The following is a 25,274-nucleotide window of genomic DNA, read 5'->3' on the forward strand; positions in this document are numbered from 1 at the left end:
CCCACGGCCGTCCCGACATCCTACCGGGACCCCGCTGACTCCCAGGTTGTCCCCGCTGACCCCGGACTGTCCCTCCTGACCGTCCAGGGTCTCTCTCGCTGCCTCCCCTCTGCCCCACAGGGGTCCTGTTATCCCACCGGGAGCTGATGTCCCCACTGCCCCGCCAGGGTCCCCGCTGTCCCGGGGGGCGTTCCGCTGCCTCCCTGGTCCCCTGCCACCCCCGGGGATCCCCGCTGTCCTCGAGACCCTCCTGCTCCACGCCTCGCAGGGACATGGCTTCTGTCCCGCGATACTGGGGGGGTGGGATATGACACACATGTACCCGTTACCATGACAACGGTCCCGGTGCTCCCGTTCCTGTGTTTATGCTGGGACCGGCAGCCCAGGGTCTGTCAGCACCGGGGAGGGGGGGCGGGGGGGATGTGGCTGGGCCACGACCCCGACGTGAAGGAGGGCATCCCCGACATCGCAGCGCTTGGCACAGCCCGCTGCACACCCAAGGGCCCATCAGAACCTCGCCGAGACCCACCGGTCCCCGCTGCACCGCCCGTCCCGTCGGGGCCCGCCGGTGCGCTACTCCACTCGATCTTTCGGCCGGCGATTGCTCTGGCCTAGCGCGGGGTTTGCTTAGTGCTGCCTGCCCGCCTTCACGTGCTCCAGAGCCATGGCGGCCTCCGGGAGGGTCGGCAGCGTGGCCCCGGTGGCCGTCGCAGGTGGGCCGAGGCCGCGTTAACTTTGCGTTCTCGGTGCCGGGAGCTATTTGGGTTTGTTTTAGCAGGGGAGGCCGGGTCGGTGGCGGGGGCGGCCGGGACGGTGGCACCACCGTCCCGGCCTCCCCCGCCACCGGCCCGGCCCAGCTGGCCCTTTGGCGGTTCGACCGTGGGCCGTGCGGGGAGGGTTTGGTGGCTCATGAGTGCCGGTGTTGGGCTGGAAATAGTGAATAATCCCCCTGCTGTCACTCCCCCGCCGTTCTCTGGCTTCGCCGAGCTGTAGGGGGGCGGTTGCTGGCGGGGGCCGCCTTCAGGATGAAGCTCCCGAGGACGGGCCTAGCTCACCCGTAGCTGTTGCCTTTTTCCCGGAGGGATAACGGGATTCTCTTGGTATGGGGCAGGAGGGTCCCCCCGTGGGTGACCCCGGGGTGCTTGTGGAGGAGCCATTGGGGTCGTGCCTGGTGTTCCCCCCCGTCTGGGGAGAGCCAACGATGCTCATAGCGTTTCACATAGCTGCAGCAGTGCTTTCTGGGCAAAACAATAGGTAGTTTCCCCCAAAAAGTGCCAGCATACAGGACAGAAACCCACCCCTTGACTGCTTGTCCCCGGGGGTGGCATGAGGGCAGCGACGATGCCAGTGGTACCTGGGGCACGGGGTGCGCTGCCCTCCCGGTTGCTCCTTTAGGCCACCCCATTTGTCCCGCAGCCCGAGGCCCCGTGCGGCATGTGGCACAGCAGATCCCCGAGGAGATCCTTGGGAACACGGAGCTGCGGGAGGCGGCGGAGGCCTTGCCCCGAAACTACAACTTCGAGATCCCCAAGACCATCTGGCGGATCCGGCAGGCTCAGGCCAGGAAGGGTGAGCATCAGCTCTGGGGACGAGGTGTCCTGGGGCTGCAGTGTGGCGGGTCGGTGCTGCTGAGCTCCCCAGTAGCAAGGGGACCCTCATGGAGTGGGGTGTGGGGCTGGTGAGGCTGGGGTAGGGATGGTGTTGGGCTGTCCGGCATGTTTAAGCTTTGTTTTGGAGAGCTTTCTTTCTCTCGAGGGGGTTTAATAGATCTGTATCTCTGGATTATAATCACATTGGACAGGACAGGTTGAGCTGCACGGACCTGTCAGCCTGCAAGATGTGTCTGGGATGCCGGCCAGGTCCCTGCTGCTTTCCTCTCTCCCTGTGTTTTCCTGCCATGCTGCCAGGGCCGGGCAGGGGGAGCCCTGCAACACCCGGTCCTGGGGGGCTGCAGGGGCTGGCAGGGAGCTGGGCTACGCTGCACCCTGATCTGGACCTTCTTCGGGGGGTTGCTGTAGCCCCAGAGGGGTGGAGAGTGGCCGTGGTGACCCCGGAGCAGGCACTGTGGTGCTGTGGGATGGTGCCAGGGCTGTCCCCCTGCAGCGTGCGCATCCTGCTGTGGCTGAGCCGGCTCTCCATGTGCGACTGGCTACAGGCATCAGGGCTTGGAGCCTTCCTCTCCATCCCCAGGTGTCATCAGTGTCTCCACCCTCGCTTCACATGCGGGCAGGGGCTGCTCATGGGGTTGTGTGGTGCTTGGGGCTCTGGGCAGAGCCAGATTTGAAATGCTGTGTCCACCTGGGAATGTCTTTGCCTGCTGCCACCGAGCTGGCAGGCACCACGGGGGATGTTCCAGGACCTGCTGCCTGAGCTGGTCTTGGCTATGATGCCGAGGGGCCAGAGGCTGTAGGGCTGTCCAGTCCGATCTGGCTGCGGTGCGGGAGACAGGGCTGCCCATCAGGTTGCGGCAAGGCTGCCCGGCTGTGCCGCTCTGCCTTTCGCTCTGGCTTTCGTTGCTGTGTTTTGCTGCTTGGCACCTCCTAATTAAATGTAAATATGCGGCTGGGATTTAGGCTTCAGAGCTGGGAGCGGAGCCCATCAGCCAGCCAGCCGTGCTGGGATTTAAAAATCCGTGTGCAGAGCCCGGCCAGGGACTTGTTGCTGGGGGAACGCAGCCTCCTGCTGGGCTGTGACCGGCCCTGCCTGCAGGGTTTGTGGGGGCTGGAGTGTCATCCCCTGTCCCCAGAGTGCTGTGCTGGCAAAGGGTGACCTAGCTGCCTCCTGCCAGCTCCTCGCTGGGGAAGGTAAAGCTGTTTGCAGGTCTGCCTGCTAGTGGCGTTCTGGGATGGAGGGTGGTCCCAAATGGTCCCAGATGCACTGGGGAATGCCAGGACTCTGAGCTGCCTGGCCCTGCTAGTTGGGCAGGGGCTGGCAGAGTGTCTGCACCTTTTCCTGGGCCCTGCGGGCTGCGGCAGGGTGAGATTAGCCTGCTTTGGGTCAAGCCTTTATACAGCTCCGCACTGGCCAGTGGGCTGGGCTTGGCAGCGCGGGGATCTCTGTTGGAGGGGGATTTGGAGAGGATGTTTGGATAGATATCACTGGAGCTGGGATGTGTTAGTGGGATGAGGAGGTGAAATGACAATGGGATTAGTGGGGCCTTCTCTGTTCAGCTCCCCAGTGTGGTCTGCTCCTCCCCACTGCCCCAGGGAAGCCTGAGGGGACCCATGGGGTGCTTCTGGCTGGACCCCAGGTGCTGGGGGGCCCAGCTGGGCTGCAGAGGCAAAGGGATTGTTCCGAGCTGTGAGGAAGGAGTAAACCAGGAAGCATCATTCGTTGATGAATAAATTCCTGCTAGGCACAACACTGTCATTGCTGGCCACCCTTCCAAAATGGGGAGAGGAGCAGGGAGGGGAGGTGTGGAAAAGGGCAGCAAGGATGATCAAAGGTTTGGAACAGCTTCTGTACAAGGAGAGATTAAATAGATTTAGATCCTTTGGCTGGAAAAGAGGTGAACAAAGGGGGATATGATAGAGGGATATAGAATTGTGAATGATGCAGAGAGGCTGAATAGGGGATGATTATTCGCTCTTTCTTGTACTGGGAGAACCAGGGGCACACGTTTACATTATTAGGAGCATGTTTAAAATAAACAGAAGAAAGTACCTTTTCCTGTGCAGCACATAATTAAAATCTGGAACTCATTATTGTGGGAAGCGGGAGGGACCAGCAGCGTCAGCGGGCTCAGAAAGGGATGAGGTGTGTGCAAGCAGGGAGAATGGATATGGCCCAAGGCAGCACCATGTGCACCCCAGCTACCAGAGCCACTGGGATTTTTGGCCAGTTTCTGGCTGTTTTGCGGAGGGTTGTTCTGCAGCTGCCAGTTGAGCTGGCTACGTTGGCCTTGGGGGCTGGTGCCCAGGTCCCCGCTTCAGGGCATCTTCTCCAGCCCCTCTTAACCCTGGGGCTATTTCTCTCCCCAGTGGCCCTGCAGATGCCAGAAGGGCTCCTCATGTTTGCCTGCACCATCGCAGACATCGTTGAGCGGTAAGATGATGGGTTTTCCATGTTTCCGTTCTCGGCTCCAGGGGCTGGCGAGGGGATGAGAGCTGTTGCTGGGAAGGGGGCAGCCGCTGGGCAGGATGAGGCCCAAGGCTACTGCTGAGGGAGGTGTATCATGGGGACACCTCGGCCACATCTTGGCGGGACACAGGCAATGCTGCTGCCCTGCAGTAGGTTGCAGGGACCTGGGGACAGGGACCAGCACAGCACCAGCCAGGCCCTTGCCACTTGGCTTCTCCTCCCGCTGTGTTGCTCTGCCAGGAGCTGCTGACAAGCTCGGTGTGCCGGGGTCCTGGAGGGGGTGCTGGAGCCGGGGAGCAGCCCTGTTGACACTGGCTGACACCAGCTCCACCATGGCAGCACAGCCAGCGAGGGGAGGGCTGGCGGTGGGGCACTGCTGCCACGCAGGTCTCCTGCCATCCATCCCCGTGGCCCCATCCTGTTCCTGCAGCTGTGCTGCTCTCAGGGCAGCACGGAGGTGCTCGAGGGCAGCCCTTCTCCAGCTGGGGAGGTTGGCCTGAGGCCACGGTGATGGCCCAGAGGGGGTGACTGCAAGTGGCTCCTGCCAGGTGGCCCCTTCCCCATGGCTCCTCTCCTCATTTTCTGTGCCAGTTGGGAGGTGAGGTTGGAGGTGCTGGGCTTTGCAGTGGCACCAGATGCAGGCACCTTGCAGAAATTGGCTGTAATCTCCTTACTGCCGAGCACGCTTCCCTCCCTCCCCATCTGCCGGCTTTCTCCCTGCTGCGGCTGCCCCCTCCCCAGCCCCTCTCTGTTTTTGTACAGTGAATTAGTGCTAATAGCACCGCGTGCCTTGTCTGCCATCGGGGTCACGGCACTCATTAGTAAGCTGCCTTCCCAGGGTGAGCAGGCTTGCCTCCCTGCCACCGCTAGCCGAGCAGCCGCTGCCGTGCCGGGTGGGAAGGCGGCCGTGCCTGTGGGCTTTGTCCCTGCTTTGCCATCGTTTCCCCCGCAGGACCGCAGCAGCCCCATGCTCGAGCTGGGCGAGGGAGCAGTGGGAAGGTGGGTGCTGCAGGCAGGGGACGGGTGCGGGGGGCAGGGGACGGGTGTGAGTGTGCGTGGTTCCGCGTGGGCTTGTCCCTTTAAGCGGAGCTGCCTCCTCTCCGGCTTTGGCACCCAGCCGCTTTCATGTCTTCGACTTCAAAGGCAGCGGATTAAGGCGCTCTTTTATCTGAATGAAACCTTAAGCCCCACTTCCTGGTGGATGCTGGGGTGCTGGCATCTCTGCTGGACTCGCCCTGCCTGCCAGGGGTGCTCCACAGGGCCGAGGAGGGGTGCTGGGTGTCAGGGTGAAGGGTGCTGCGGTGGGAGGTGGGTGCTGCAGTGGGAGGTGGGTGCTGCGTGGGTAGAGGTGCCCAGCCAAGAAAGGGGATGTAGCAGTGCCAGTGGGTTGGTGGTTGGATGGGGGATGGCTTTGAGGCTGGGCGGGAGGGCTGTATCCTTCCCTCACTGCCACCACGCAGCACCCAGAAACACCCAACTGCCAGTCCCTTGCTGGGAGCGCTGGGTGTCATCCACCATTCTGGCTGGGGACGTGGCTGTGCTGGGTACCAGCACTGCTGGCTGGAGGATTATGGCTGTGGGCAGAGTGAGCCCAGCCCTGTCCCTGTCTCTTGGGGACACTCTTGGGACCCAGTTACATTGCCATAGGTGAGGTGGGAATCAGCAGGTGGCCTCGTTAGTGCCTGCCTGTTCCTGCTATTAATATTCATCACTGGCATTAATGTGGAATCGTGGCTCGGCCGCTCCTGCTGGCCCTCCTCACCCAGTGCTGGGGCTGGACGAGCCTCCGACGTGACGGGAATCTCTGCAGCCGCGTGCTCCGCTGGTGGCTGCTGCGGCCAGGCTGGGGATGGGGGCTTGGGGTACCATCCGCTGTGGGGTGGGGTGTCCCCTTCCCACTGGGGACAGGGGGGACCTGAGGACTGAGCGTGCCAGGGATACCTGTGCCCGTGGGGGGCATTGCTCAGCGAGCAGCCCCTCTCCCCAGCCCATCCTTGCAGCCTCCTGCCCCCTCCTTGCTGGTGGGAATTGGGGTTTGGGGATGCCAGCGAGCATCTCCTCCCCTGCGTGCTCTGGTAATGGCTGCAGAGCCATGCCTGGAGCTGCTGTCCCTGGGGTGACAGTGCCCATCCCTGTGCGTTCCGACTCAACCAGAGCCATGTCTACCGCTGCTCAGATGGAGTATTTATCCGTTCTGCTGGAGCTGCCTTTTAATAAAATATTTTGCACCGGGGCCTGGCGGTGCTGGGGAGGGCTGAGAGCATGGACATTGCCTCACTCTGCCGCAGCACTGGTGGCTTAGGGAGGACATGGTGCTGGCTGTGGGTCTGGCTGTCCCCGTGCAGGGGGATGGCAGTGTCACCACCTGTGCAAGGGAATGGCAGTGTCACTGCATCCCCCACAGCAACGGCGGAGGGAGCAGGCCACTGGGGAGCCCCAGTGGGGGCAAGAAGGGGAGGGGCCTGCCAGATGGGGACCCCCCAGGCACTCTTGTCTGGTTTCTCAGCATTGCACTGATGCTTGCCAAGCCCTGAGGGGCTGATGGCATGAAGACATAGCCAAAGTGTCACAGCCGCTGCCTCCAGAAAGGCCGGTGGGGTGCGTAGCCTGGTGCTTTTGAAATAGTGCACTTACAGCATTGACCTGCATGAGGCCCAGTTAATTAGCTTTAATAGGTTGGTTATTATCGAACCTGCGCTGGGGCGAGTGGCCAGCTGTGGGGGGGGTGGTGGGCCCGGGGTCTGCTGAGTTGGTGGGGCGGCGGGCTGCCGACACCGCATCACGACGCTCTCACGGCACCTTCCAAATTGGCTCTGTTTGTCACGGCTGATGTAATTCAGCAGAGGGTAACTCGTGCTGGGAGGCGGCAGCATGGAGAGGCGCGTGGGGGGAGCTCGGACCGCGGCTCGGGGAGGGGGGCAGCCCTCCAGCCTACCCGCTGTCGTGCCAGGGAGGTGGCAGCGATGCCCCCTGCACCACCAGCTTGGTGGGGGGGCTGTGCAGCCAGGAGCGGACCCATCCTCTCCCTGCGGATCAGCTGGGCTCTCAGCTGGGTTTTTGATTCCTTGTTAATAAAGTCAGCTGTCAGGCTTCGCAGCTGCTAATCCCTCCATCTCCCTGCGCCGTGACAGAGTGAGCAGCTTCTGCTAATCAGCCGTGGCTTGGCAGAGGGGATGGGTGATGCTGGGGTGGGCAGGGGTGTCCTGATGCCCACGTAGGCTGCCCTGCTACAGCCTTCGTACATCCCAATGGCCTGATGGCTTTTGAGCATCCATCCACGTGAGGCGGGGCTGGGGGTGCACAGACCATCCCAGTGACTGTGCTACAGTATGCCCAGGAGCATGCAGGGCTGTGTCAGAGTGGCAGAGCATCTTGAATCGTCTCTGGTGGAGTGGTAAAGAGTTAAATGTCCATGAACACAGCCCAGCAGCTTGAAATGCCCCACTATGGCCAGCAGCTGTGATAGCAAGGACAAAAATACCCCGATAGCTGGTATGCCTGGCAGGTCCCCGGTGCCTGTGTGGCACCGTGTCACCTGGTCAGGCAGGTGTGCCACATGTGGCACCAAGCACTGTGAAGCTGGCAGCATCACTGGGGGGGTCCCAAAGGGCCACCCTGGGGTGCTAACAGAGGTCAGGACCCGGCCTCAGCGGCACAATGCTGTAGCTCTGCCAGCCAGCACTGCCTTCCCTTCTCCCCTTGTCCTTAAAGTGCAACCTGGAGGTACTGGCAGCCTGGTGCAGCATGCTGTGTAAGGGATTTTAATCACCGTCATTAACCACACAACAGCATCATTAGGGAGAATGAAGTTCTCACTTCACTGGAGTTGTTTAAAACCTCAGTCCGGGTGGTAATGGTGTGATGGGGACTGGGCAGGGGGGAGTGTGGGGGGTCTCTAGGGCTGTCACCTCCCTGGGCTGGGATGTGCCATTGCAGGCATGGTGTCCACCACCGTGTGCCCTGCACTGGCTCCTTGTGTCCCCACCAAGCCTGGGGTGCTGGCACCGACGGGCAGCACTGTGGCCCAGCTGTGGGGAAGAGAGGACAGGCACCATCTGGGCACATGATGGCTGTAGTGGCTTTGCCACCACTGTACGCTGGGCCCTTGGTTTGCTTTACTTTTGGTTTTTTACAGCTATAGAGCCAGCAAAGCTGGGGTACCCCCGGGATGTGCCCCTTGGGGTGGTGGAGTTAGCCTTGGTACCTCCAGTGATGACAGAGGGAGAGGTCCTCTCAGGGGACCTTGGACATCATCCAGCTGGAGATGGTTGTTCCTGTGGGGCTGCAGAGACACGCACCTCTCCGTTTCCATCCTGACCCACTTCCAGATGCTCTGCAGGGCCCCCGTACTGCCTGCGGGCAGTGATTGCCCAGCTGCAACGGGGCTCTTCCAGCACCGTTTGCAGTAAAATTGCAAACTCATTATTTAATTACGTGCAGCCTTCCTGTGCTAATGAAGTTGGGAGTCTGGTAATGGGGCTTGGTGATGGGCTTCTCTGCTAATTAAGTGTATTGTTCTCAGCTGGGGCTGCGCTCAGTCCCCACACCCCAGGACAGTGGCACTCACTGGCATCTACCCCCGAGATGGACTGGGCTTGGGTGCTACAGGGCAGGCAGTGGGTTTAGTGTCTGGGGGGGATCGGGGTGCTCTGCCTTTCCCCTGGGGGACAGGGCGTGGGGTATTTGCAGGGCATAACTTTCTTGCTTATCCCCAGGCATTTCCCAGCAGGGAGGTGACACCACGCCACAATGTGACCATGCTGTGAAGGGCCACGCACAGATGAGGCAGATGGCTCCAAAGCAAGGAGCAGCCTGTTCCGTGTCCCTGTCCCCAGCAGGATGGGACGCTCCAGAGTGCCGGCTTCATCCTCTAGCAGCTCCACGGTGCCAGGGCTGGCTGCTCTTAGCCCGGTCCCTTCAGTCCCCTCCCCACAAAGGTCTGGTGGCACCAGGCACGATGGACATGCTGGGGCTGAGGACTCCACTCTGCCGGCGGGAGCAGCTCTGCTTCATGGGGTGAGGACCAGGACGGTATCGTTCATGCGCTGCTGTGGTGTCAGGGGACCCCATGCTCCTGCCAGTAGCAGATGCTCTTTTTTTTTTTTTTTTTTGAGGTGACTCGGTAAATCAGGGCTGCACCAGCCCATTGTCGGCACTTGGGTGACAGGGACTGGCTGCCCCATGCTTGGGGACATGTTGGCCCCATGCGTACCTGTCTCTGTCCTAGCATTTTCAGCCCCCAGACTTGTCCCCGGGTTGCTGTTTCCTCCGTCCTGCGCTAGCCAGGGGAGAGTGGGGCTGGGAGGGTCTGGGGATCCCAGCAACCGGGATCGTGGCCGGGACCTGACCCACCCAAGCACGTGTCCTGCCAATGCTGAGCATTGCGCTTTATAAATGGGATTTTGGGAGCCATCTGTTTAAAGGAGGAGATAATGAATTAGGGGGAGATGAGAAAAATGCTAAGGCCGGGTGGTTTTTCAGAATGAGCTGGGGTTTGCAGGACGTAAAAGATGAATAACCTCCCCACGTGCTCAATATTCATGAGCTCCCAGCTGTAGTGAGCGGCTTGGTGCTGGGTGGGGACAGCCCCGTTCATTGCATCCTCCCTGCTGGCATGCTGCTGGGACCCATCCGCGGCTGTGATGAGTTGCGGGGATGTGAAACCCCCTCAAGGATGCTCCCATGGCTGCCCCTCGCCCACATCCCGCTCCGATCTGGTTGGTGAGCAGCTCCTTGGCCTGTGTCGGAGGCAGGTGGTTGCTAATTGACGTTTCCTTCCTCTGTAGTTTGATGAAAGGCTCTGGCGACACCAAACTGATTAAAACATCAAGGGGAGGCCCCCGTGGTTGCCTTTGATTTGTCTCGGGAGATGATTGCAGCTCCACTCGGCTGTCCAGCCCAGCCAGCGCGGGCGACCCCGGCACGTGCTGTCCTGCTGCCTCTGCCTCCCCTGCCAGCACCGCCGCGCTGCCAGCACCCAGCCAGCCAGTACTCTTGGGCTCCCTCCTCATCAGACATCGTCCCGCGGCTTCTTTGCTCCCTGCTTCACTGTGGCTCTGCTCCCTGCAGCCAGAGCAGGATGATTCCCCGGGGCTGGGGCAGGGCTCAGCCCCCTCTCTCCTTGCCCAGTGGCTGGTGGCCATGTACTTGCTGCCTGCAGCCCTGCACGCTGGGCAGGGGCCATGGGTGCCTCCACCAGCCTCTGCCCTCCTCCCTCTGCTGTTGCTATTTCACTTTCTTGCTCTTCACCCCCAGGGACTTTCTCTGGGGTTTGGGCCAATTTGCATACATTTTAATCTATAAAAAATTAAGCGGCGCTGGCTGCTGTTCTGAGTCAGACCTCCCCGTCCTGAATCTTAAGGAGCTGAATAATTTTCCACTTTTGCTGAGATGTGTGGAGTCTGATTCATGTTCATCTCATCACCTCTCATTAGAGGAGGGGGCTGGGGGCTTGAGGGGGGTGGGGAGAGCCTTCTCGAACCTTCCGCAGCAGCCCCCAGCCCCATGGCTCAGCCATGCAGCCAGCAGAGGAGCCACCCTCCCATCCGGGCCAAGCTGGCAGCAAGGGACCACGGGATCTGGTCCATCTTCTGACGGTCCTAACTGCATCCCCAGCCCTTGGGACACTGCAGGGAACGGGAGATGCCCGAGCCGGACACGGGAGGTAGGGATGACTTTGCCCCCTCTCTGGGGATGCTCCAGCAGAGCTGCTCCCCTGTCCCCCTCCCTGGGCGCTGACGGATGGGCCGGAGCTGTTAATATTCAGCACACTCCGCCATTTCTCCACCTTCTGCCATCTGCCCAGCTCTGCCCACCATTTCTATTCTTGCTGCCGACGTAACACTCCCTGCCTGGCGCTTGGGGGGGAGCGCGCGGGACCCTGGCCCCCAGCCAACACCGGGTGCTGGCAGGGGGTGACACTGTGCTGGGGTGTCCTCCTCCCCTGGCCCTTTTGCCCCAGCCCCATGCTGGCAGCAGGGGGATCCTCGCTGGCACCAAGCTACAGCTGCTGGTGCAACCTCAGTGTAAATAAGGAATTAGCATCTGGTTTAAGCAGCCCCTCCAGGCGTGCAGCTTTGTCATCGCGATACCTGCTTTCATCCGTAAACTACCACGGCAGCTCCCTGGGAAGGCAGCCAAGCTAATAATCCCCCAAATTGGTGCAATAAAATACCCACAAAGGTAGCGCCTTTAAATCATGCCAGAGCTCTGGCTTTACCACCCGGTGCTGGTGCGTGCCCTTCCACTGGCCAGCAGGTGCCAGGTGGACTCATGCTGGAGCAATGGGATGTCGGAGCAGGGATGGGGGACAGCACCATCTTTTTTGGTGCTTTTCCTCGCCAAATGCCACCTAAGCACCAGCTGCTCCTGGAGCACACCCAGCTTGGCCAAACTGGCACCCTTGGGTGACACAGCCAGGTGTGGGCTAGGGTGTGCTGGCTCACGCGGTGCCTGGGCACAGGGTGGTGGCTTGGCCAGCCTGGCTGGCACAGCTGGGGATGCCAGGGCAGCTGCTGTGCCCATCCTGGTGCCTCTGGTCCCGGGGGCTGGCTGGTGGGAGCGGCAGCACCACGCTGCACTGGGTCTCCCTCCGCTCCTCTCCCCGCTGGAGCATTAGGAAGCTGGCAGCGTATTGTTTGATGAGCGGATAATCCGCTGAATTGCAAACAGCTTTACCCAATTGAAGAGGCGGATTACCGCTCTCCAGCTTAATCATGTTGACATCTCGGAGAGTAGCCAGTGCTTGTCCTCTTTGGCGCGTGGCGAAGGGCTCAATGGCAGCATGCTGTCCCCCGTTAGTGGCGTGCCACGGGGCTGGGGGGCAGGACGTGGGCTGTGGCGATGGCAGCCAGCCGTGACCCTCATTGCTGTGCCTCCCCACAGGTTCACAGGCGCAGAGGCGGTGGTGATGGGTGATGTGACCTACGGCGCGTGCTGCGTGGATGACTACACGGCCCGGGCCCTGGGTGCTGACTTCTTGGTTCACTACGGACACAGCTGCCTGAGTAGGTGACATTTGGCCCCAGGGCGCTGCCGAGGCAGCCATGCGTGGCACTGCAGAGGCTGTGCTGCTGCCACCCTGCCATGCCGAGCAGCTCCCCGCCCTGCTCTACATCAGCTCGGAGACTTCATGCCAAGGGCTAATCCCTCCCCAAAGGGATTTCTGTTCTCCAGCCTCGGTTGCTGGCTTTGGATGGGGCCAGGCTGGCTGGGCGGCTGCCTGCGGGCAGGATTTTGGGGGCAGCAGGGCATGCTCGTCCTGCTCAGCCATGCACTGCCGCAGCACACAAATCGCAGCCCTGTGCACAAGAGCAGGGCAGCAGGGCCATGGCTTGGCAGGACGCCGCTTGCTCCGGAGCCACCGGTGGAGATGGGGCTGCTCTCGCCCCCAGCCCTGCAGCAGTGGGCTTTGGGGGACTGAAGTTGGAAGGTAGTGACAGCCTGGGTGTCCTGCTTGCCCCAGCATGGGGCCAGGGAAGGCAGTTTTGCGGGTGCAGCACAGGCAGGGCGGGGACGGGAGGAGGAGGCTGTGTGCTCCCCAGGCGGACAGTACTCTGGATCCAGTTGCCATGGAAACTGCGCTGCTGTCCCAGATGCTGCTAACTTTGAAGTCCACCCAGGATGGAATCAGCCCAAAAATAACAATAAGACACTCTGGGTTTTAAGGTGGATCGGCAGAATTGCCATAGCAAGCGGCAGGCGTGCGCATCCCTGCTGCTGCCACGCTCCCGGCACCTGGCGGCCCTCCCGGACGTTTATGGGGCTGTATAAATGAGTTTGAAGAATTGCATCAGGCTCTGTATGAAATACTGACTCCCCAGTTGAGAACTCTGTCCTGAAAACCACATCAGCGTGAGTGTTTGCAGTGATAAATGCCTGTGCTAGGTGCTTTGTTGCAGAAGGAGGGTTATGGGCACCACTGGAACAGGGAGTGTAAAACCCGTGGTTTGTAGCCTGCTATTCATGAATGAACAGTGAAAAGGGGAGGAAGGGGCCGTATCCAGCAGTGCTCGGGAGTGTGCCAGTGCAAGAGTCGGGCTGCTCCGGGGGACAGGAGTCCCATCTGGAGCTGCTCCCTGCAGGGACAGGCAGGCACTACCCGGCTGCCTGTCACCAGCCCAGCCGCCAGCCTCTGTCTCTGGCTGTGTGGTCTTTGCCTGCACTGGGCTGGATGGGTTGCAGGGCACCCTGGAGCGCTAAGAGGGTGCTGGGCTCCTTTCGGGCTGCCCACAGTGCTCGTCACCAACGCAGCCGACAGCGGGGTGCGTCCCTGCGCAGCACACAGGCGTTTGCCCTCTCCCTCCTGGGCCCCACGTGCCCCGTGGGAGGGAGTAATTTGCACTTAATTGTGATCAGGTGAAGAGCACCAAAATGGGAAGTGAACGCGGAGCTGTGGATCGATGTGGACTCTGTGTACTTTAATTATTCACTTAATCGTGGTGACACAGGCTTCTTAGCACCAGGGGTAATTAGATTTGTGTTCATTGATTCCCCAGGCTGCCATTATCCAGAGAGAAACAAGCGAGTGCTCTCCACGGCTCCCATCTGCACCCCCTGCCCAGGGTGCCGGCATGGGCAGAGGGGTGGCACAGCCCACTCTGACCTGCCCACACCAGGGAGGCTGGGGTGCAGGGAGCCCCACCAACATGCTTTATTCCCCAGCTGCAGGCAGCAGCAGCCGGGGGCTTGCTAGGGCCACAGCTGTATCCCACACTCACACCCTCTCTTTTCCTCTCACCAGTTCCTATCGACGCCACACAGGGGCTGAAGATGCTCTACGTGTTCGTGGACATAAAGATCGACACATCCCATTTCCTTGAGACCATTCGCTTCAACTTTGCAGCAGGCACGTCCCTAGCCCTTGTCAGCACCATCCAGTTTGTCTCCACGGTGCAGGTGAGATGGAGACCCCTGGCACTGCAGGGCATGGGATGGTGCTTGTATCTCCCCTGGCCCTGGCCCTGGCTCAGTCCCTCCCTGCCCCAGCTCAGGGGCTGGAGTGGCTGCTCCAGGGTACTGGTGGTGACGGTTCCCCTCTGATGTGTCGGTGCGATGATATGCTGCTGCCGTAATGTTGATCAAGTACTTCATAATAACTCTGATCAATGTTTCATGGCGGCACCCCTCCCTGGCTCCCTCCGGGAGCTGCTCTGTAAATGTCAGGGCAGGCGGCGGAGCACTTGGCATTTTGATGCAGTGCTGGCAGTGACAGGGGAAGCTCCGGCGGGTCTGTCTGTCTGCCCCGGAATGGCCAGCTGGGCAGGACGGGAGGAGATGAATGAGCTTTTTGAGCCATGCCTATCTAAACATGGGGTTATCAAAGCATTAAGCATTTCCCCTTGTCTTTTAACTGATACGTTGGCTGAGCCTCGCTGAGCATCTTGGCTGCGTGGGACTGTTACCTTCTGTGACAGTGCTGCCCCAAGGAGACGGGCTCGCTTCCACTGCCACTGTGCTGGGACACAACAGCACAGCCGTTGCCGCTGGTGCCCCGTGGAGCTGGGACTGCCAGGGTTGGGGTGTCCCCAGGTGTGCCCAGTGGTGCCAGGGACAGCTGGCCTTGGCTGTGCTCTGTGCCACAGTCTGTCCCCGCTGACCCCATGTCTCCCACAGGCAGCGTCACAGGAGCTGCGCTCCCAGTACAAGGTGTGTGTGCCCCAGTGCAAACCGCTGTCCCCAGGGGAGATCCTGGGCTGCACATCACCCCGGCTAGCCCAGGACATTGATGCCGTCGTGTAAGTACCCAGGGTTCTCCAGGACCCTTCTGCCTGGCCCAGGCTGCCCACCCTGCTTCTACTCCCTGCCCAGCTATGGGGCAGTTCTGGGGGGCAGCAGGGAGACATCTGCAGGCTGGGACGGACCCCCTCCAGCTCCCTGCACTGCTTGGAGTGGCGTGCGCTCGTAGCCCAGAGGAAATAATTGAGTCGTATATCAGAATAGATAATAGATGGAAGGGTGGGTAGATAATTGGAAAAGACAAATGGCCAGGGCCCAACATCACAGCAACATTAATTTTATTTAAGGACAGCAAATTAGAGGGAGCACTTCGCTTCCTATCACCTAATTATTTTAGGTAATGGAAATGCTTAATGTAGTGTGAATACAGTGTACTGCAGAATAAATAAATACAAGGACCCTACCCTTGGGGGGAGCAGGGGAGCCCAGGTGTGGGTCCTGGCCCTGCCAACCCCCTTCTTGCCCGCCCTGCCGGGAGCCAACAGCAACGGTGAGCACAGCCATACAGGGAGTGGGGCTCATGATTGCTGGGCACAGGGTCGGGATGGGGGGCTCTGGTTTCACTCTGAGACGCACTGGTGTGGGGGGAAGGTGCTGCTTTCCATCTCTCCCTGAGAGCATCAGGATCAGGCAAGGGTGGCCAGGCTGGCACCACATTGTCAAGAGTGGGTCGTTCTTGCTGCCGGAGCAGCTGCGGTACGGTACCGACCAGCCACCCCTGCAGGTACACACTGCCAGCCTACCTGCGTCCTCCCTGCGTTATTATTTTCTTCTTTCCCCTGTCTCTGGGGCTAACTTTTGCAGACAAATTAGCTTTGATCTCCCAAAATGTCATTCTCCAATTAAGGGCAAAATCTAGTCAAGTTTTACGTCTGAATTCATTTTCCAAGCCCTCACTCCATTAGGGCAGCTGAATGAAAGGCTTTGAAATGTAATTGCTGACTTGAAATCCGATTAGAAATGGAAGCAGCAACGTCTAGAACCAGCCATTGAGATGGAGCAGCTCCTGGCCACCTGGCGTGGGCATCCCTCCTTGCCCCCAGCACGGCTGCTTCCCCACCCCAGCGTGCCGGGGGGCTGCAGAGACAGGGAGCTCTGGCTATGCCTGCTGCCCCTGCATCCCAGCACGGGAACTTGGGTTCCCGGCATCTCCACACACCAGGGCTCGGGAAACCAGCAGGCACACGGGTGGGTGCTGCTGTTTGCCATGTGCTGTAGATTTTCCTCCTCTCTCGGCAGGTATTTAGGTGACGGGCGCTTCCACCTGGAGTCCATCATGATTGCCAACCCGGGGATACCTGCATACAGGTAGGGACAGCCCGCAGGCACCCACTGTGGTCCTCAGCAGCCCCACAGCGGGGAGCACCCCAGCTCCCCCAGCACACTGTGGACCAACTGTCCCCACCAGGCACCCCAGGAGCACCCCCCAGCCCAGGGCTGAGCAGGCAGCTGCCTGCAGTGGGCACAGGCAGGCGAGGGGTCGCAGGGCGGGTGAAGAGGTGCGGCAGGGAGATGAACGCCAGCCATTTACTTCGGCTGAATATAAACATTTTGACAAGTACCTGTGAAAGCTCGTGGAGGTGCAGCCATTAAAGGCAGGCTGCTGCAGGCAGAGGCCATAAAGCGCGATGATGAGGCCGCTGAAAGCAGGTGAAATATCAAGAGTGAAAGGCTGGGCCCATTTGGCGAAATCTGAATTTCTTAGTAGGTCGTTTGTTACTAACGGGAGGCGCACGTCAGGTTTATGGCGCTGGTGAAGCTGCCGAAACCCGAGTGGGATTTGATTAAAATTCTCCTCGTCAAACAAAGCAACAAATCAAAGATTTCTTCATAATTGATGAGCCGGGGTGGGAGGGGGGGAGCTGAGCATGAAGCTGAACGTGGAGCCCAGGCTATGCCAGGTGTTAGGGGTCTGCAGTGGGGCACTCACCTTGTCCCCATCCTTGTCCCCACACTGACAAGCCAGCTGGACCCTGCATTGGCCAGGGGCAGGGATGCTGTGGGAGGCAATTGGTGCTGATGAGGGATGGGCATCTTTTGGGTCCAGCATGGAGGGGGGCAGGTGGTGGGGCACGAGCAGGTGATGGGGCACATGTGAGCCTGGCTCTGCTTTGCAGGTATGATCCCTACAGCAAGGTCTTCTCCCAGGAGCACTACGGCCATGAGCGTATGCGCCGCGCTCGGCAGGACGCCATCCGTACCGCCACCGGTGCCCACTGCTGGGGGCTCATCTTGGGCACGTTGGGGCGCCAGGGCTCCCCCCGCATCCTGCAGGTACCGACCCCCTCCCCATGGCCCCCCCTGGGCACTGCTCCTGGGTTGGGGGGAGGACTGGTAGCGATGGCACCATTGGCACAGTGGCCATGCTGCCAGGGTGAGGGTTGACCCAGCACTGCTGGCAGCCCCTCGGTTGCCACTGGCCTGGGTCTGCGTGCCCCTGAGCTGAGCAGGCAGGGCAATTATCAGTGGATGAGGGAGGCCAGACAAAGGCTCATTAAACCTGCCCCTCACTGGGGAGAGCTGGCCAGCCTTGGAGGCCCCCCCCCCACAGGCAGCTTGGCAATTAATTCCCTGGGTTTGTTTTAATTGGATGAACTTCCGATCCAGTTCACATCCCTGTTCAGCCACCATGCTGGTGCTTTCTGCATCCCGGCTGGGTGAGGGGAGCAGGACCACAGTGTCCTGCCCCATGGGAGTGGGGTGCCTCGAGCACGGTGGCCCTGCTCACACCTGGAAATTTTGGGGGAGCCACAGGTGAGATTTGGGGCAGTTCAGGGACCAGCGGGCAGAGCCAGGTGCCGAGGTCCCAGCAGCTGCTGTTCTGCAGCAGGCAGGATACAGGCATGGCTAGGCAGGGGACAACCAGTGCCAGCTCCGGAGGACAAGGACATCCCTGGCCCCTCCTGGGCCCCTCTCCTCCTCCTGCAGCCTCTGGCCGCAGCCAGCCCACGGCAGGCAGGCATCCCAGGGAAGGCAGCCACTAACGAGAACAGATTGTTGTCATTGAGTGGTAATTACTTCATTAAGCTGAGGCACGTGCTGGGGAGAGCCAGGCACGAGCCAGAGCCATGGCTGTGGTCCCTGTCACTGCACCTGGCCTGTGACTGCTGAGGGGATGTGGCTGTGGGGCAGAGTTGGGACTCGCAGAGAGTTTGATGGCCAGGAAGGGCTTGTGGGGCTTGCCAGGGGCATCCGTCTGGGCTCCCCTAAACCCTCTGGGTGCCTTTTCTCCCCACAGCACCTGGAGTTGCGTCTCCGTGCCCTGGGCCGGCCCTTCGTGCGGGTGCTGCTGTCTGAGATCTTCCCAAGCAAGCTGCGGCTCTTCCCTGACGTGGATGCGTGAGTGCTGCTGACCTACCTCCAGCCCCTCACACTGGGGTCCCCAGGGTGCCACATCGCTGTCCGGGCCTCCAGTTCCTGCTGGAAGCCGTCCCTGCCACGTCTGTCTTGCTGTCACTTGGGCTGGCAGTGTGCATCCCTGTGCGTGCTGTGCCCACCGGGAAGGGAGGGGACATGGCTGTCCTTGGCAGGGTGGCTCCAGCACAGTAGGGACCTTGCTCCCTGCCCACCTGGCTTCTTTCTGGGGGGCTGCTGTGGGGCTTCGTTGTGGCTTGTTCTTCCCAAAATGCTCATCCTGATCTGCGGCCCTGTTTCCCTTCCAGGTGGGTGCAGGTAGCCTGTCCCCGGCTCTCCATCGACTGGGGAGAAGCCTTCAGCAAGCCGCTGCTGACGCCCTACGAGGTGAGAAACCCCCTCCTGTTTTAGGGGGACCAGCCCTGGCTTGGGGTGATGTGCCAGAGCCTCCCGCAGAGCCGTGGTGCTGCAAGCTGCCATCCCTGCAGCCGGGCAGTGTCCTCTCCTCTCCATGCCTGCGCTCCATGCACAGTCTGGGTGCGCCACCGGCATTTCCGATCTCTTGTAAAACCAGTGGGATTCCCAGTGCCGTGACCTTCGCTCCGGCAGCGCCCTGCTTGGCACATCTAGCCGCTGCGCTGGGACCCCTCCCAACGCTGCTGGCTCCCCCGCAGTGGCACGGCTTGGGACTCAGCTCCATGTCCCCTCCACAGGCCGCAGTGGCTCTCCAGGACATCGAGTGGCAGCAGCCTTACCCCATGGACTTCTACGCCAGCCAGTCCCTGGGGCCATGGACGGTGAACCACGCCAGCGCACAGCCTCCGCGCCGCGGCCGGCCGGCCCAGGTGGGCAGCATGGCGTCACCGGGGCACAAGGTGTCACCGGGGCAGCGGGTCCCCTCTCGTCCCTTTGCTGTTAGTGGCTGTGCCGGGTGGAGGGGATGGGTGGTGGGGGCATTGGTGCGGGTTGCACGCCTGGTGCTGTATGGTGCCCAGTGCTGTACCGTGTCTGGTGCCATATGCTGCCCGGTGCCATACAGTGCGCAGTGCCGTATGCTGCCTGGTGCTATACAGTGCCTGGTGCTGTACACTGCCTGGTGCTGTGCCCAGTGCCATACAGTATGCAGTGCCATATGGTGCCGTATGGTGCCCAGTGCCATACGGTGTGCAGTGCTGTACGGTGCCCGGTGCTGTATGGTGCCCAGTGCTGTGCCCGGTGCCATATGGTGTGCGGTGCCATACAGTGCCTGGTGCCATACACTGCCCGGTGCTGTGCCCAGTGCCGTACGGTGCCTGGTGCTGTGCCCGGTGCCGTGCAGCGTGCAGTGCCGCACGGTGCCCTGTGCCATACGGCGTGCGGTGCCTTACGGTGCTCAGTGCCACGTGTCAAAAGCGCCACCCTGTGGCTTCGTTCCCGGTGAACAGTAACGGGGCCGGGGCCAGCCCGGCTATGGGGGACACGCGAGCCCCCCCAGCCCTTGCCGGGGCGAGCACCCACCTTGCCTCGCAGCTCCCCGGGAGGGGAGACCCCCCCCAGCCGTGCCCCGTGGGGTGCTGTGGGCTGAGCGCCCGCAGGCGCAGCGCAAGTCAGGCAAGGGCCGGGGCCCCATCCCGACCCCCCTCTCTCTGCTGCAGGGGAAGCCGTCCGCGCCCCCCCCGCCGGTGGAGGGTGAGGAAGGGCCGAGCACCGGGGGCACGGCAGCCTCCTGAGCGCAGCCCGCACCCCGTCCTGCTGCCACCCCGCTCCAGGACCCGGCCGGGGGGTACCGCTGGCCCCCACGCCCCGAGGGTAAGCACCGCCGGGGCTACCGGTACCAGCACCGGCACGGGTGGGGACGCACCCAGCCGGCACCGCTGCCCGCAAGGAGCGCGCCGGCTGCCGGCGGGGGAGCTCCTGGCAAGGCCTGGCCGTGTTGCAGGCTCTGCCCGCGGCCGCCCCCGGGAGCACCGGGAGTCCCGGGCGGCCCCCGGCCTCCCTCCCCGCACCGCCCCCGGCCTCCCGCCGCCAGGGGGCGCGCTGGCGCCTCAGCGTGAAGCAGCGCCCGCCCCCGCTGGCCATGCCGTCCAATGGGAACGAGGTGTTTCGGCGGGAAGGGGGGGGTCAGGCGGAAGCGACGATCTCAGCTTCCGGTGGCGGCTGGCGCCATGTCGGGGGGGAGGCCGTTGCGGCTGCTGGGTTTGCACGGTTACCGGCAGAGCGAGCGTCGCTTCCGCCAGCGCACCGGCGCCCTGCGCAAGGCCCTGCGTGGCCGCGTAGAGCTGGTGGCGGTCAACGCCCCGCACCCCGTGCCCGGCGGCGGCGAGGACGACGACGGGGACGACCCACCCCGCGGCTGGTGGTTTTCTGGGCCTGGCACCTTTGAGGCGGGGGAGGTGGCGCCGGCGCCGGCGGGGTTGGAGGAGTCGCTGGCGGCCGTGGCGGCGGCGCTGGCGGAGCACGGGCCCTTTGACGGGCTGCTGGGCTTCAGCCAGGGCGCGGCGCTGGCAGCCATGGTTTGCGCCCTGCGGGCCCGCGGCGACCCCCGCTTCCCCGTGGCTTTCGCCATCCTGGTGGCTGGCTTTGCCAGCCGTGCCCCGGCTCACGGCCACTTCTACCAGGAGCCCATTGCCCTGCCCACGCTGCATGTTGTGGGCGATGCTGATGCTGTCATCGCTGCCCCTCTCAGCAGAGAGCTGGCCCAGCACTTCGTGGAGCCTGTTGTCCTCACCCACCCTGGCGGACACTTCGTCCCTGCAGCTGCACCACAGAAGAAGGCTTACCTGGACTTCTTGGACCGCTTCCGTCCCAGCCAGGGGCAGACTGAGCCCACGGGGACTGGGACGGTTTGATAACAGTCTCTGTAATAAATGGGGCTCCAGTGAGCCACGTGCAGCCTGCCATCTTGCTGAAACATCACTGTGTTTCCATGCCCTCCTGAAGGGCCAGTCATCAGCTCACTGCTCTGATGTGCAGTGTTAACACAGGGTCAGGCTAAATGGTTTGTTATCTCTGCTTTTTTTTTTTGCAGCTTTGTTGTATACATGACTCTGTGGGTATGACCTGGAGGGGTTTGAGGGCAGGGGGGTGACACTGCTCTACGTGTGAGGTGCTTTCAGAGACTCAATTAGCTATTCAAAATCAGTGTCCCTCAGCTGAGCCACAGGAAACATCTGCAGAGCACTGAGCTCTTGCAGCTGTTACACCCCAAAGGTTCATGTTTTGTAATACTGCTGGTGAAAGCTGTTGAGCCAGCCTTCCAGCTGGTCTGGATCTAGAAAAACCTCTCATCCCTGGCAGTGCCAGGGCTGGTGTTTGTTTCAAGAATTAAATATCTGCTGGCTCAGTGTGCATGTGCTGGGAGACTTTTGTCTCTATACAAGGTGCCTTCGTAAACAACAAAAACTTGTCGCTATGCTTTTGGCTCTGATGTTTTCCAGAAGCACATGGAGACCTTTATCGTTGTTAGAATTTTAGGCATCCTGCTCAACTGCTGCACAGTTAAGTGCTGGGGCAGGCTGTGCTCTCCAGGCTGCAGCCCAGAGGTGGTGTGCCCAGGGCCTATCTCTAACCTCTGCTTTCCTTGGGGGTAAAGTGCAATATAGTGGGTAAAAGAGAAATTGGATGAAACTCGTTAATTTGTCCCCTGCATGTGCAGCACTGGTGGCAGGGAAGCCATGGGGCAGCACGGTGTCGGCGCTGTGGGGGATGGAGGATGCTGTGGTACAGGAGCAGGCCCGGGGTCAGGGGACAGAAGCACTTTCTGTGCTCACTCAGCCAGGAACAGGCCTGGGAGCTGCCATGGGTTAAAGCCAACCAGCAGAAATGAGCGGTTCTGTGAGATTTTGCCCTCTGGTTTGTTGCTGGTTATGCGGCAGCACAATGGTGGTGGTGGTAGGAGGATGTGGCTGGTGTCCTTGCAGCCGAGCCCCAGGCTGGTGGTGTCCCAGGGGGCTGGGAGGGCTTGGGCAGTGCCTGCCTGCTTTGTCACTTTGCAGGGCAGCACCAGATGGGCTGTGTCACATCTGTGCTGCTGCTTGGGTGAGGTGAAGGTGCCGGGTGTCTGTCACTGCTCTGTCGCTGCGCCGGGGACACCAGAGGCTGTTTTTGGAGGGGTAGGGATGCAGCTTGGGGCTGTGCCCTGGCTGCAGCAGCAGCTCTGGGAAGCAAGGCCAAACGTGATGGCCAGCTGTGACAAAGCGTCGGGGCCTTTGTCTCCACCGCTCCCCCCACCTGAGCCCTCAACCGCTGCGGAAGGATGGCAGCAGACGGCTCTTCGCCAGCCCGTTGTTAGTGTTTAATTATCGCAGAGCTGCAGCTCGCCGCGGTGGTCTCCTGGCGCAGCATCTCGGCCCCCTGCCCGAGCGGCTCCGCGGGACGGTGCGGAGGAGGCACTGCAGCCATGGCTGCTCGCTGCGCTGCCCGGCTGCCCGCCTGCACTGCGGCCCCGCAACCGCCGACCCGACCCGGGGGGAGGCACGGCCGCAGCTCGCTGCGCTGCGAAGCGGGAAGGAGCCCAGGAACAGTCCCAGCTCTGCCGGAAGCTCCGTCAGGTGGGTTGTGGAGGGGTGTTGAGGGACGGGTGACCTGAGCTGGGGGGCTACGGTACCTGTGTCTTCCCAGGGTGCGTAAAAAGATGGCTCCTCCAGGTGGCTTCTGTACCGGTTGAAACAAATTAATAAAAACAAATAAATGTGTCCCTCATCTGTGGGAGGCGTCTGTGTGAGCAGTGGAGGAAGGTCCTGCTCGGCCTCTGGTGCGGTGGGAGGAGGGATGGGTCTCCCTGCAGCCACTGCTGAATGTCCTTTCCGGGCAAAGGGGTTTGCCCTGGGAATTCTGCCCCGCGCCTCCTTTTCCCCTTGAACACCCTGCCTGCCTCTCGCAGATCCGGGGCTGCTGTCATGCTGCAGTTCTTGGGGCGCAGCCACCCCCACAGGTAACTGACCGCTGCCCTCCCACCCCTCCCTCAGCTCGGGGGCTGGGGGCTTTCCTGCCACCCACCCCGCATAGCCCAGGGCACTTGGGTTTTCCCCCAAAAATGGCGTGGTGGGTGCTGTCCCCGAGCAAGGGGCGCTGCGGAGGGAGTGATGGAGCCAGTGCGGGCACCGGGTGGCAGCTGTGCCCCTGGCCTGGGGCACGGGGGCCCTGGGGACAGCCACTGGTGTTACCAGCAGCACTAGGAGCCCTTTTGGCAGAGGTGGGTGTCAGCCCTCTGCTCCCCAGGTGGGGCCCTTCCCTTACCCCAGGGGAAGGGGCTGCCTCACAGCCCCCTGCATGGCCCCAGGGCCCTGGGCTCAAGGTCTGGGGTTCAGCTTTGCCCCCCCCCCAGCCCTCTCCCAGTTTCCCAGGGAGGCCGGGAGAAGACCCGGACAGCAGAGACGCTGCTGCCTCCCCGCAAACACCCACCGCTGGCTCTCCGCATCCCCCCTGCGCTGCTGCTGACTCAGCCCTCCTCCGCTGCCCACCCTGCCGGCCACCCGCGTGGGGATCGCCAGGCATGGGCTTCCGTGGGCAGCGCTGGAAAAAGCGACATCCCACCGAGCCTGGCATCGCGTGTGGATGTTGCCAAGGTTTGAGCCTTACTCATCTCACACTCTTCCTCCCCTGTCCCCACCAACAGGGCCTGATGCAGGCGGCTGGGGAGGGGGTGCTCCGGGCATGTGCCCCCAGCCCTGCCTGGCTCCTGCCCGTGCAGAGGCTGGGGAGAGCTGGGGACCATCCCCATGCCCTGCTGCCAGAGCGGGACCAAGCCGTTGGGAACAGCCCCCCCCTCCCTGCTTCACCCGCAGAAGCTTCCAGTTGTGGCTGAGTCACTCCCGCTGTAGCTCCTTCTCTCCTTGTTTTGGATGGAAGTTTTCCATGGAAACCCACGCTGGGCCGGGCCGCGGGCTGGGATAAACACGGCTGAATCACAAAAGGCCACTTCGCCAAGAGCTGTCAGATGGCAACAACAGCGCGTGCGGTGTGCGGGCAGCCAGGGGCAGCAGGCAGCTGTCCTGCCTTTCGGGGGGCGGCAGCACCCCCTCTCCCTGCCCCCCCCGCCCCACCAGCCTCACTGGCTCAGCCCTCCCCAGCCCACCCCATGTTCCCGTGGTGCCAGCATGTCACGGGTGCACCTTGGCAAAGCCGGGAGCGGGTCACAGGCTTTGGACAGAAGCTGTTTTTTTGGGACCCTGTCCACTCCTGGACGGAGGAATCCCAGCCAGGGAGAGCCCCTCGGGGACCCTCGCTGCAGCCCAGTCCTTGGCCTTGGGGCTCTGTAGGGTCAGAGGTCCCTGGGGAAGAGCCTTCCCACCCTCCTGGCTGTGTGTGGGGATGCTCGCCAGGAGCAAGGCGGAGGTAAGGCAACGCCCGCACCATGCCCATGCCCTGCTGAGCACCATCCCACCATAGAAATGGCAAGCGGCAGGCGCTGTCTTCCTCCCTGGCACTGACGTGTTATTCCCTGGCACCGCCACGATCTCCGTGCTGAGGAGGAGCACGGGAGCTGGATGGCCTCTGTCCCCTGGCGCCAATGGCTGGCCCCAGGCCCAGCGGCTTGGAAGTGCCGTCGGAAGACAAGTCCCAGTGTCAGAAATCCAGGATATTTTTAAGGACTCTGGAAGACAAACTAATTCCAGGGTGTCAGCAGGAGAGACTTGGCCTTCAAAACAACAACAGCGCAGTTGGAGCCTTTCTGTGGCCAGAGCGTGGGGTCCAAGGGGCCACGGTGCTGCCAGCAGGACATGTCCCCTCACCCAGGAGTGCCCTGGGAAGGACCTGGGTGCCACCTGGACTTCACTGCGGTACTGTTGCTGCTGCCTGCCCAGGGCATGGGTGCGGAGGTTTATCCGGGGGATGGAGGGCGGTTTTCATGGCCAGCATCCCCTTTGCAGCATGGCTGCGGTGCCAATGCAGCTGCAGCTTTACCCAAGGACTGACGGGGCTGCCCAAAACTCCCCTTCCTGGACGTGTGCGGCACATGGCCCAGCGCCAGCACTGGGAGAAGCAGGGGGCAAAAGGCTGGAGATGGGGCAGCGCACCGTGGAGACCCGGTGCCTGCGATATGCCCCTGCCAGCATCTGCTCTGCTGCACCATGGCCCCTGGGGACCTGGCAGTGGCCGTGCCCTCCTGGGCAAGGGCAGAG

The 25,274-nt window shown here is 61.8% G+C and overlaps 2 protein-coding genes across 5 annotated transcripts; both read left to right on the forward strand.

The window, feature by feature from the left end:
• Positions 1-622: 622 nt before the first annotated feature.
• DPH1 (diphthamide biosynthesis 1) lies at positions 623-19,944 on the forward strand. 4 transcript variants are annotated; one of them, XM_055726445.1, is made up of 13 exons: positions 629-713; positions 1,417-1,569; positions 3,981-4,044; positions 8,796-9,096; positions 11,965-12,086; positions 13,823-13,977; positions 14,695-14,816; positions 16,057-16,125; positions 16,935-17,091; positions 18,056-18,156; positions 18,480-18,558; positions 18,885-19,016; positions 19,806-19,944. In XM_055726445.1, exons 2-13 carry the CDS (start codon positions 1,435-1,437, stop codon positions 19,878-19,880), a joined length of 1,512 nt encoding a protein of 503 aa, XP_055582420.1. In that variant the 5' UTR covers positions 629-713; positions 1,417-1,434; the 3' UTR covers positions 19,881-19,944. The 4 variants fall into 4 exon arrangements, with proteins under 4 accessions (XP_055582439.1, XP_055582420.1, XP_055582430.1 ...); XM_055726455.1 differs by lacking the exon at positions 629-713 and adding an exon at positions 787-1,100; XM_055726464.1 differs by lacking the exon at positions 8,796-9,096 and having other exon boundaries at positions 623-713.
• On the forward strand, positions 19,916-21,048 carry OVCA2 (OVCA2 serine hydrolase domain containing). The gene has a single exon (XM_055726481.1). The coding sequence runs from the start codon at positions 20,238-20,240 to the stop codon at positions 20,997-20,999; it is 762 nt and encodes a 253-aa protein (XP_055582456.1). The 5' UTR covers positions 19,916-20,237; the 3' UTR covers positions 21,000-21,048.
• The last annotated feature ends 4,226 nt before the right edge of the window (positions 21,049-25,274 follow it).

The sequence above is a fragment of the Falco cherrug genome, chromosome 1 (genome assembly GCF_023634085.1).
Source record: "Falco cherrug isolate bFalChe1 chromosome 1, bFalChe1.pri, whole genome shotgun sequence".
Classification (NCBI taxonomy): domain Eukaryota; kingdom Metazoa; phylum Chordata; class Aves; order Falconiformes; family Falconidae; genus Falco; species Falco cherrug.